The sequence below is a fragment of the Coturnix japonica genome, chromosome 10, assembly GCF_054131305.1.
Source record: "Coturnix japonica strain WE chromosome 10, WE-NBRP24, whole genome shotgun sequence".
Taxonomy (NCBI): Eukaryota; Metazoa; Chordata; class Aves; order Galliformes; family Phasianidae; genus Coturnix; species Coturnix japonica.
The window spans coordinates 1024294-1035980 of record NC_140672.1 but is presented as its reverse complement, the minus strand read 5'-3'; the positions used below and the strand labels follow the sequence as shown (position 1 = coordinate 1035980).

Sequence of the window (11687 nt, the reverse complement as noted above, 5' to 3'; positions counted from 1 at the left end):
AGCCTCCAGCCGCCATCTTGTGCCGGGAACCGCCGGCATCAGCGAACCGAGACACGCGGGACGGGAAACGGGACCCGCCGCGCTCGGGGTGCGGGCGGCACCGAGCGGGGATGGCACGGACCGGCACAGCACGGCACGGCAATGACAGCACGGCGGGCGTGGTTATAGCCGCAAGCACCGCCCATTTGTTTGCATAATGGGCGTGGCCAAAGCAGCTATTTGCATAACGGGCGGGAGGGGTGGGGGGTCCCTCCAGGTTTTGGGGTGTTTCTATGGGGGGGTTTATGGGGTGTTTATATGGGGTGTTTCTATGGGGGGTTTATGGGGGTTTATATGGGGGGTTTATGGGTTTATACCCGTCGGCACACAGCAGGGTTTGTACAAAACTGCTTTATCCGATCCATTTTGGTATAAAACACACGGGAGAATCCTCAGCCAATCAGCGCCGCAGCCCCCGGGGGGGTTTGTGTGTTGGGGAGGGGTCTCGTTCCCCCCCCCCCCCCCCGGCCGTGGTGTCGCGGTGCCGGGTCTCGGCCCGGTCCGGTTCTTCAGGCTGTTTTCTGCTGCCCCTTCTTCCCGATCAGGGACTTGTGGATGTGGGGGATGACGCCTACGGGAGAGAAACAACATCAGGGGGGCACAGACAGCGGGGGGGTATGGGGGGCTATGGGGACACAGCGGGGGGCTATGGGGGGGCTCTATGGGGGGCTATGGGGGCTCTATGGGGGGCTATGGGGACACAGCAGGGGGCTATGGGGGCTCTATGGGGGACAGGAGTAACAGTGGAGGGCAATGGGGACCCCCTATGGGTGCCAATGGGTGACCCCATGGGTGCAACTGGGGGCCATTAGGTGCCATCGTGTGACCCTTGATGACCCTACAGGTGCCACTGGGTGCCCCATGGGTGCCAGTAGTGCCATTGGGTGCCAATGGGGACCCTATAGGTGCCAGTAGTGCCATTGGGTGCCAATGGGGACCCTATAGGTGCCAGTAGTGCCATTGGGTGCCAATGGGGACCCTATAGGTGCCAGTAGTGCCATTGGGTGCCAATGGGGACCCTATAGGTGCCAGTAGTGCCATTGGGTGCCAATGGGGACCCTATAGGTGCCAGTAGTGCCATTGGGTGCCAATGGGGACCCTATAGGTGCCAGTAGTGCCATTGGGTGCCAATGGGGACCCTATAGGTGCCAGTAGTGCCATTGGGTGCCAATGGGGACCTCCTATGGGTGCCATTAGGTGTTAATGGATACCCTATGGGTGTCATTGGGTGTCCCTGGGTGACCCTATGGGTGTCATTAGTGCCACTGGGTGACCCTCAATGACCCTACAGCTGCCACTGGGTGCCCCTATGGGTGCCATTGGGTGACCCCATGGGTGCTACAGCATGCCCTTATGGGTGTCATAAGTGCCATTAGGTGCTAATGGATGACCCTATGGGTGCCATTGGGTTGCCATTTGGTGACCCCATGGGTGCCACTAGTGACATTGGGTGCCAATGGGTGACCCCATGGGTGTCATTAGTGCTACCAAGTACCACTGGGTGACCCCATGGGTGCCCCTATGCATGCCATTGGGTTGCCATTGGGTGCCCCTATAGGTGCCCCTATGGGTGCCCCTATGGGTGCCACCTACCTCCCCCCGCTATGGTGGCCTTGATGAGGGAATCCAGCTCCTCGTCTCCGCGGATGGCCAGCTGCAAATGGCGCGGGGTGATGCGCTTCACTTTGAGATCCTTGGAGGCGTTACCTGCCAACTCCAGGACCTGCAGAGCAATGGGGCACAGCACGGGGTAAAGCTGAGCTGCTGCCCCATAGCACTGCCCCATAGCTCTGGGTCACAGCATCACCCCATAGCACAGCCCCAAAGCACCATTCTGTAGTCACCCCATAGCGTCACCTCATAGTATTGCCCCATAACATTACTCCATAGCATCACCCTGTAGCATCATCCCACGTCACCCCATAGCACTGCCCCATAGTCACCACTTAGTGCTACCCCATAGCACTGCCCTGTGCCATCACCCCATAATGTCACTCCATAGCACCGCCCTGTATCACTACCCCATAGCATAACCCCACAGTGTTATCTTAGGGTGTCACCCCATAGCATCAGCCCATAATGTCACCCCAGAACTGTGCCCCATAGTGTCTTTTTAGGGTGCCACTCCACACTGCTGTCCCATAGGGTCAGACCAAAACACTGCCCCAAAGCGTCACCCCATAGCAGAACACCAAAGTGCTGCCCCACAGCATCATCCCATAGCAGAACCCCAAAGCACTGCCCATAGCACCATCCTATAGTGGAATCCTAAAGCACTGCCCTATAGCACCATCCTATAACAGAACCCCAAAGCACTGCCCTATAGCACCATCCTATAGCAGAACCCCAAAGCACTGCCCATAGCACCATCCTATAGTGGAATCCTAAAGCACTGCCCCACAGCGCCATCCTATAGCAGAACCCCAAAGCACTGCCCTATAGCTGTGCCCCACAGCACCATCCTATAGCAGAACCCCAAAGCACTGCCCTATAGCTGTGCCCCACAGCACCATCCTATAACAGAACCCCAAAGCACTGCCCTATAGCTGTGTCCCACAGCACCATCCTATAGCATAACCCTAAAGCACTGCCTTATAGCTGCGTCCCACAGCACCATCCTATAACAGAACCCCAACGTGCTGCCCCATAGCACAGCCCCACAGAACCCAGGCTCACAGCATTGCATCCACACATCAGAGCCCCCCAGCTGTGCATGCAGCAGCCCAGCCACCCCACGCAGCCCCCCCTCACACAGCAGGGCATTGCCCCCCCATGACCACACAGACCCCGTACCTCAGCAGTGAGGTACTCGAGGATGGCAGCGCTGTACACGGCGGCCGTGGCCCCGACCCGCCCATGGCTGGTGGTTCGCGTCTTCAGGTGCCGATGGATGCGGCCCACGGGGAACTGCAACGGAGAGGCAGGTGAGCGGGCGGGCAGCGGCTCACGGCCTCACTCGGAGCATCCAGCCCTGCCCTGCCCTGCAGGCATGGCCAGAGGGCGAGCGGCGACCGAAGGACAACGCACAGCAGCAGGACAACGCACAGCAGCGACTTCACCTTGGAGTGGGGGAAAAAGGCGTCGCGGGGCAGTGTCAGCAGCGGGAGCCTCACTTACAGCAATTAGCGTGGGACAGATGGGGAGCGCTGCGGCCTCGTTACCTGCAATCCGGCTCTCTGAGAGCGAGACACCGCCTTCGCCTTGGCCTTCCCGCTGTCCTTGCCGGCCTTCCCACCTGCCTGAGGGAGGGACAGAGATGTGAGCACAGCCACAGAGCAACGGGATGGGCTGAGCCTGCAGCAAGGAGCTGATCGGGGCTGACACACACTGCGCCCTCCAGGTACAAGTATAACAGAACCCCAAAGCGCTGCCCCATAGCAATGACCCATAGCATCACCCCCATAGCAGAACCCCAAAATGCTGCCCTATAGCACCATCCCATAGCAGAACCCTAAAGTGCTGACCCACAGCACCATCATATAGTGGAACCCCAAAGTGCTGCCCCATAGCACCATCCTATAGCAGAACCGCAAAGCACTGCCCCATAGCATCACCCCATAGCAGAACCCCAAAATGCTGCCCTATAGCACCATCCCATAACAGAACCCCAAAGTGCTGACCCATAGCACCATCCCATAGCATCACCCCAAAGCACTGACCCATAGCATCACCCCACAGCAGAACTCTAAAGTGCTGACCCACAGCACCAGCCCATAACAGAACCCCAAAGCACTGCCCCATAGCACCATCATACAGCAGAACCCCAGAGCAATGACCCATAGCACCATCCCATAGCAGAACCCCAGAGCACTGACCCATAGCATCACCCCATAGCAGAACCCCAGAGCACTGACCCATAGCATCACCCCATAGCGGACCCCCAAAGCGCTGCCCTATAGCTGTGCCCGTTCCCCATTAATGACGTTTCCCGTCTCTGTCCCTCAGTCCTCCCCTCCCACAGCTCGGGCCCTGCGTCCTCCAGCCCCCAACCCGCCCCTATACCCGCCCTACACCCTATACCCGCCCTATACCCTATATCCTATACCCTATATCCGCCCCTATACCCTATACCCCGTACCCTGTACCCGTTCCCGTTGCTCACCATGGCGCCTGCTCCGCTCCCCGATCCGCCGCTCCAACCGCCCGAGGAGCCGCCAGACAATACCCGAGGGGAGCCCGGCCTGCCGCGGCGACCCCGAACCAATCGGAACGCCCCGTACTGATTTGAACGCCTCGCTTCCACCAATCGCCGCGCGGCTTGTTGCTCGTTCCGCCGGCCCCGCCCCGCGGCCCGTTTAACGGCTGTTTTTTACCTTTGCACACGGCACGCAGAGGCTGAAGGCTGGGGGCGTGGCCGGCGGATCTTGCAGAGTGACGTGCGGCTAAACCAATAGAAAGAGCGGATCGCGCTGCGAGAGGCGGGGCAGAGAAGATAGACAGGCGATTAAACCAATAGGAGGAGGAATAGCTTTCCCGCCCATTCTCTCGCCCCGCCCAGCGTGTTGTTTGTTTGTGAGGAGGCTGAGGGGGGGCGGCAGTTACGTGCGTCCCCTCAGCGCTGAGCGCGCCGCCTCCGTGAGGAGGGGCCGTGAGGTAAAGGGAAGGGCGGATCGACGCGAGGTGATAGGAGACACAGCGCTGCATCCATGGGGATAAATGGGGACAGCACTGCATCCATGGGGATAAATGGGGACAGCACTGCATCCATGGGGATAAACGGGCGGGGGGGGTAGAGCCATCCCTGTGGGGGGGTCAGTGAATAGGAGGTAGCGGTGAGGAGAGGCCACACAGCCCGGGTGTGGGGTGAGGGGGCAGCCCGGCCCGCTGCACACAGCTCCGTTCCTCCCTCAGGGCTCGCAGCCAGAAGCAGCCGGCGGCAATGGGACATTCCCGTGTGTGAACGAGCTGCGGAACCACGGCTGCCCCGGGGACGTGGATGAGGTACGGAGCGATGAGGAGGAGCCTCCCTCCAGCACTGAGCCCCTGTGCCCAGCAGGGGGCTGCAGCCCTCAGCTGCCCTTCAGGACGGTGAATGAGGTACAGAGAGCTGCCAACGAGCCTCCCAGTGCCACAGCCCCCCCAGCACCGAGCCCTGAGCTGCTGCCCCACACCTGCTGCCCCACACCTGCTGCCTGCTCACAGCCCCCCCAGCTGCCCCACAGGATGGTGGCTGAGGAGGAGCCCCCACAGCCCCCCCTGCACTGAGCCCCTCAACGTGTTGTGAGGGGGAGGCTGCAGCCCCACACCTGCCCCCCAGCACGCAGCTGCCCCACAGGACATAGATGAGGTACAAAGCACTGAGAAGAGGGGAAGCCCCCTCTGTGCCCCCCAGCATTGAGTCTGATTACAAAGGGGGGCTGCGGCCCCACACCTGCCCCCCAGCCCGCAGCTGCTGCCTGCAGCTCCATGGGGCAGGGCTGCGGTATGCAGCACTGAGGAGGAGGGGACCCCCCCTGAGCCGCAGCCCCCCTGAGCCGCAGCCCCACACCTGCTGCCTGCTTACAGCCCCCAGCTGCCCCATAGGACGGTGGGTGCCTCATTCCCCCCCAGCACCGAGCCCAGAGCCGCAGCCCCCCAGCAGCCCCCATCCCGCAGCTGCCGCCTGCCTATAACCCCGCAGCTGTCCTGTCCGCACGGCTCCGCACAGCCCGCAGCGCAGCAGCTGCAGCCTTGGGGGGGGGTTGTAGGGCGGTGCGGGTGGGTGCGGGGCTCCGGCCGCGGGGTCACTCGAGGTCTCGTAGCCCCGGGGCTCCGTGCGGCGGGGCGGGCCGGCAGCTCGCAGTGCGCAGGCGCCAGCCGCTCGTGTCCTCAGATGAGCCCGCGTGCCCGCGGGGAGCCGCAGACTGAATGCGGCCGAGCTGCTGCGCATGCGTCACCGAGAGCGCGCACGTGCCCCGCAGCCCCTCGCGTCTCCCCTTCCTCCCCCTCCCCCCACCAACCCTCAATCCGATCCTTCCCTCCCTCTTCCCGGCCCAGCTGTCCCCGCTCTGGGGGCCCACGATGGCCCACGATGGCCTATGACAACCCATGAAGGCATGACCACACTGCTCATCACCCACATGCCACAGCAAGCCCTTGAACCCCTTGATGCAACACAACCCCCCCCCCCCCATAAACCAGCCCCCATAAAAGAGCGAGTCGAGGCAATGGTCTGGGTTTGGTTTTTTTTTGTTTTGTTTTGTTTTTTTTTCTCTCTTTTTTTTTTCATTCATTTTTCTTTTTTTTTTTTTCCCGCATATTTTTTTTTTTATTATTTCTTTGTTACAAACATACAATTCTTTAAATATAGACTGTAAAACTCCATTTTGCAAAAATCTGCTACGGTAAGGAGTGCTCGCTAGCATGAGGAGTTCGTCACGTCGGGCGTTCATCTTTTGCTAGTGGTAAATCCAGGACCCGCCTTCGGCCAACGCCGCCGGCCGCTCCCCAAGCCGCCCTGCCGGCCGCATAGGAAGGGAATGAGAATCGGCCCCGCCGCCGTGGGAGTGGGGACGGGACGGGACCCCCCCGGGCAGCCCCGCGTAAAGTGCATGGTTTGCTTTTATTTTTTTTTCTCTTTCTTTCATTAAAAAAATAAGAGGAATAAAACTTTTTCTTCTTTCGGCAAAGGTACTCTCGGGGGGTGGGGGGTGGGGAGGGGGGGGGATTTCAACGACGTTTTGGTCTCTCGGCAAATATTGCAGGAGCCAGGACCAGCTCCCGGTTCCTCCTCCGCCATCTTGTTGGCCTTGTGCTGCCTCCAGGAGCCGCCCATGGCCTCCAACAGCCGCTGCTGAGCTCCGAGCTTCCCCCTGTGCTGCAGGACGGGGTGAGCGCCTTCCTACACAGCGGGCCTGGAATGTGCCACGCAGAGCCAACAGCACCACACCCAGCAACAGCCACAGCCCTGGGACAGAGGAGAGAGAGGAGGAAGGAAGGAAGAGAAGGGAGGAAGGAAGAGGAAGGAAGAGGAAGGAAGAGGAAGGAAGAGGAAGGAAGAGGAAGGAAAGAGGAAGGAAAGAGGAAGGAAAGAGGAAGGAAAGAGGAAGGAAAGAGGAAGGAAAGAGGAAGGAAAGAGGAAGGAAAGAGGAAGGAAAGAGGAAGGAGGAAAGAGGAAGGAGGAAAGAGGAAGGAGGAAAGAGGAAGGAGGAAAGAGGAAGGAGGAAAGAGGAAGGAGGAAAAAGGAGGAAAGAGGAAGGAGGAAAGTGGAAGGAGGAAAGTGGAAGGAGGAAAGTGGAAGGAAGAAAGTGGAAGGAAGAAAGTGGAAGGAAGAAAGTGGAAGGAAGAAAGTGGAAGGAAGAAAGTGGAAGGAAGAAAGTGGAAGGAAGAAAGTGGAAGGAAGAAAGTGGAAGGAAGGAAGTGGAAGGAAGGAAGTGGAAGGAAGGAAGTGGAAGGAAGGAAGTGGAAGGAAGGAAGGAAGAAGAGGGCCTGGCAATACACACACACACATCCCAAAGCCGGAGTTGAGCTGCTCTTCCATTGACGATCTTCTCACCTTCCTCCTGGCCCTGTGGCAAATATCTGCTGAGAGGCGGCCGCCCCACGTACCATCAGCATGCCAGCACTGGCTTCACCGTTCTTTTTCTTTTTTTTTCATCTTTTTAATTCATTTTTTTCTTTTTTTCCCCCATCTTCTACTCTTTGAAGAACCCTCGAGGGTTTTTCTTTGTCACCGACGATAGAAGCTGCCCCTCATTGCAGAGCAGAGCACCTGGAACCAATGGGTCGCCCTCCGCTGGCGCCGATGGAGCACTCAATGTGAGGGGATCACTGCAGCCAACTCCTGAGCCCGTCACCCCGGGGCGGCTGGAAGCACGCAGGGATAACGCAGCGATTCCGTTTTCTCTTGGGAAGCAGCAGGGAAATGGAAGCAGTTTTGACTTTGACGGAGCCGTGGGGTTGGTTGGATTGTGGGGGTGATCCATGCGGGCGGCCGGCCCGGACGTCTCTATTTACACGGAGGTCTGGGGCGCTATACAAGATTTACATTCCCGTTTGTACAGCAGATGCTTTGATAGAGTCGCGCTCTCAAACCGTCCCTTCTGGGGTGACAGAAATCTGGAAGCTCCACAAACCCGGCGTTCCCCTTCCGGATTAAAAGCCTTTAGCCCGTCTCCTACAGAAATCCAAGCCATGGAAATGAAACCAAAAACAAAACAAAAAACCAACCAAGCAAAACGACCACCTCATATATATATACACACACACACGCGCTGGGCTGTGTGTATACAGACACAGAAGGAACCGCCGCCACGCCAGGCCCCGGCTCTGCCCACCCCCAGGAAGAGAGGAGGCTCCCAGCACCACAGACCCCCACCACAACCCCCAGCCTCCCTTATGGGAGCAGCCAGGCCTGGTTCAGCCCCTCCACGTGGCCGCAGTGTTTGTCCTCTTTGCTGCTGTGATTTCTTGCCCCCGACGCGCTCTGCTCTCGTCAAGGTCCGCTGGAGGTTCCTGTACATACATACATACATCGCGGGGATCCCGTGTATGATGGATGTGCTGAGTGTTGTTTAGGGGGGGGTAATATTGGCCTATGTGATGTTTGTTGCCTCTTTCCTTCTCCACGTGGCAGAGTAAGAAAGGAGAGTTCAGCCAGGGGGGGGGGGAAAAAAACAACCCAAAAAAATCAAACGAGGGGAAAAAAAAAAAAAAACCAACCCGAAAAAGAATATATATATTTATATATATATATATATAACCCTCTTCCAAAAGGAGGGGGAGCGCCCGCCCCAGCGGCTGAACAACAGGAAGGTCCATCAGCACCGAAGCGAAGGGACGCGGCGCCGCTGGATCCACACGGCGATACAGCAGGACGTCAACCAGCTGCCATTACAGTACGGGTACAGTACGGGTACGGCACCACAACACCGCCACGTGGGCTGCTCCATGGAGGGGAGATCGGCTGCTCCACGGAGGAATTGGAAACAGAGTCCTTTGGAGACGGAGGAGAGTTAAAAACAGGCAAAACGGAAGAGAGTCCTGGTTAAAAATTCCCTTTGACGGGACGGCCCCGCTGGGCCCAGCCAACAATAAATAGGGAGCAGACGGAGCGGGGCGGCCGGGAACAGGGATGGAAACAATAAATTAAGAAGGCAGCTGAAATGAGAAGGTGGGTCAGCGTGATGGGACACGGAACCGGAGGGTGATGATGGAACCGGAGGATGATGATGGAACCAGAGGGATGATGATGGAACCGGAGGATGATGATGATGGTGGTGATGATGATGGTCCTGGGAGGTGACACGTGGTTCCAGCTTTGGAATGGACGGTGGGGGCTCCCGCTCAGTTCATTGATGGGCTCCAAAAACACCGCGGTGCAGGGCAGGACTGAGCCACTGCTCCGGGAATGGGGCGAAAAAAGACAATTTGAGAGTGAAAATCCATTTAATAAGAGAGGAGGAGCCCTGCGATGGATGGAGCCCAACAGCGCTGGGGTCAAAAAGGAGACAAAAATGAAGAGGGGAAAAGGGGAGATAAAAACCGAATGTAACCACGACCAAACCCACCATAAAGGGGGACAACACGGCGGGACCCACAGGGATGGAGGGAACATGGATGGAGAATGTGAAGGAGGAAGGGGAGGAAGAGCAGCGGGATTTCCTGCACCTGAGCTCGTGTGCTTTGTGCTGCACTGAGCAGCTCAGCTCCGCTCTGAGCCCCCAGGGATGGAAACGGGGGGGGAGGAAAAAAAACACCCCAAAAAAAAGGAAAAAGGAGGAAAAAAAAACCAACAAGACCTGAAGCCAAAGGAGAAGCTGCCTGTCTGCCTGCCTGCCTGCACTGCCGGCTCCACGCTGCGGGGCTGGGTCAGGAGCGTGGAGCTACGCATCCATTCAAACGGAGCCGGGGGGTCAAATCTCGCCGGGGGATCAGAAGAGACAATGGCCGTTGGTCCGGAGGTGCTGGACCCCCCGTGGGGCGGAGCGGGGCTGGGGGCTGCTGGTGGGGCTGTGCCGACACAGCGCAGAGCAGGACGGGGCCAGGAAGGAGCCGAGTCCGAGTGTGTTACCGGGCTGGGGGCTGCTGTGTTGGGCCGGGCGCTCCTGTGTGAGCTGAGCTGAGCTGCGGGGCCCTTGTCCCGGTGTTGAGGAGGGGAAGGAGGGTCCGGCATCGGGGGGGTCGGGCCGGCGGGCGCTGCCGGGTGGAGGTGGCGGTGCTGGTGGTGGGGGGGGGTCGGATTTAGGGTTGGGGGCTCAGTCGTCGTCCACGTCGTCGCCGTCCGAGTCGTCTCCGGCGCCGCTGCCGCTGCCCGGCCCGGTGGGCCCCGCACGCCGGTCGTACAGCTTGTCCCGCTGGCGCTCCTGGATGTCGCGCATCTCGTCGGCGTAACGGCAGAAGGCGCCGCCGAACTTGGCCCAGGCTTTGTACGGGACGGTGATGGCGTTGCGGTAGGACGGCTTCACCTCGCTGACCCGCAGGAACACGCCGTACTTATTGCAGCCCACGTCGAAGAAGAAGCGCTTGGAGTCCACGGTGATGGACGTGCCCTCGGGCAGCTCCCCGTAGAGCCCCCCCCCGCCCGGGCCGCCGCCGCCGGGGCCGCCCAGCTCGTCCTCGTCCCCGCCGTAGTCGTCGATGAGTTTGGCCAGCGCGTCGCGGAACTCGATGAGGCCTTGTGCCGGCAGCGCGATGGTCTGCCCGCTCTGCAGCCCGGGGGGGCCGCCGGGAAACCCCCCGGGGCCGCCGGGGCCGCGGTTGACGGTCTGGCGGATGCGCAGGAAGCGGCCGCGCTGGTTCTCCTTGAGGTCCAGGTAATACTTGCGGTTCTCCCGCACCAGGAACTCGCTCTTCAGAGCCCGGCGCGGCCCCGAGCCGCCCTCGTCTCCTCCCGGCCCCGCGGCCTGCGCCAGCTGCTCGGGGCTGGACGGGCCCAGCTGCGCGTAGTGCTCGATGAAGTCGCCCAGGTAGTCGCGGAACTCGGCGGCCACGGCCATGGACAGGGTCAGGCGGCTCTTGGAGCCCCCGGCGCCCACCTCGGCGATCTTGAGGAAGCGGCCCTTGTTGTTCTGCTTCACGTCCAGGTAGAAGCGCTTGTTCTGGATGTCCAGCCGCTTCGACGCCAGCTCCTGCGTCTCCTGCTCGGGTCCGGCCCCGGCTCCGGTTCCTCCGCCGCCTCCTCCTCCTCCTCCTCCTCCGCCGCCCCGCGGTGCCGCGAATCCTCCTCCTCCTCCTCCTCCTCCTCCCCCCCCGCTGCCGCTCCCGCTCCCTCCGCGCTCGCTGCCGCTGTCCCCGTCCGCCATCTTGTCCGCCCGCCCGCCCCGCTCCGGCCCTTCCGCGCGCGCCGCCCCGCTTCCGGCGCGCGGCCCCGCGCCCCGCCCCGCCCCAATGCGACAACGGGTGACGTCACCGCCGCACTCCGCGCCGCCGCGGGGTCACGTGGGCGGGGACAGGCTCCGCCCACCGCGTCCCCGCGCGCCCCCCGACAGGCCACGCCCCCTCCCACAGGCCACGCCCCCTCGGGAGGCGCCGCCGCCTCGTAGCGCCCCGCCCCCGCTGTCAATCACGCCCGTCCGCCTCTCCCATTGGCTCAGCGCTGCGGCCGCTGGGCTCGTGACGTCAACGGTGGGATCGTGACGTCAACGGTGGTTTTGACGTCATCAGTCTCTACGGCTCCATGCTGCGGGATAGGGCGGCTGAGGCCAGCCCTATTGACAGGGACACAGTGG

At 60.6% G+C, this 11687-nt stretch overlaps 3 protein-coding genes across 3 annotated transcripts; all 3 read right to left on the bottom strand.

Moving 5' to 3' along the window:
• Positions 1 to 374: 374 nt before the first annotated feature.
• H2AZ2 (H2A.Z variant histone 2) lies at positions 375 to 5908 on the bottom strand. Its single transcript, XM_085510792.1, has 7 exons — positions 5593 to 5908; positions 4872 to 5057; positions 4142 to 4341; positions 3201 to 3278; positions 2833 to 2946; positions 1633 to 1762; positions 375 to 610 (listed from the first exon to the last, which is right to left on the bottom strand). The coding sequence occupies exons 1-7, from the start codon at positions 5906 to 5908 to the stop codon at positions 549 to 551; spliced, it is 1086 nt and encodes a 361-aa protein (XP_085366918.1). The 3' UTR covers positions 375 to 548.
• Positions 5909 to 6191: 283 nt separating this feature from the next.
• On the bottom strand, positions 6192 to 7568 carry LOC146759100 (uncharacterized; the record flags this gene model as incomplete). Its single annotated transcript, XM_085510128.1, has 1 exon — positions 6192 to 7568. A coding segment is annotated over one exon (1152 nt), but the record flags the coding sequence as incomplete, so codon positions are not given.
• PURB (purine rich element binding protein B) lies at positions 6192 to 11326 on the bottom strand. Its single transcript, XM_015882941.3, has one exon. It carries the CDS (start codon positions 11259 to 11261, stop codon positions 10215 to 10217), a length of 1047 nt encoding a protein of 348 aa, XP_015738427.2. The 5' UTR covers positions 11262 to 11326; the 3' UTR covers positions 6192 to 10214.
• Positions 11327 to 11687: the final 361 nt, after the last annotated feature.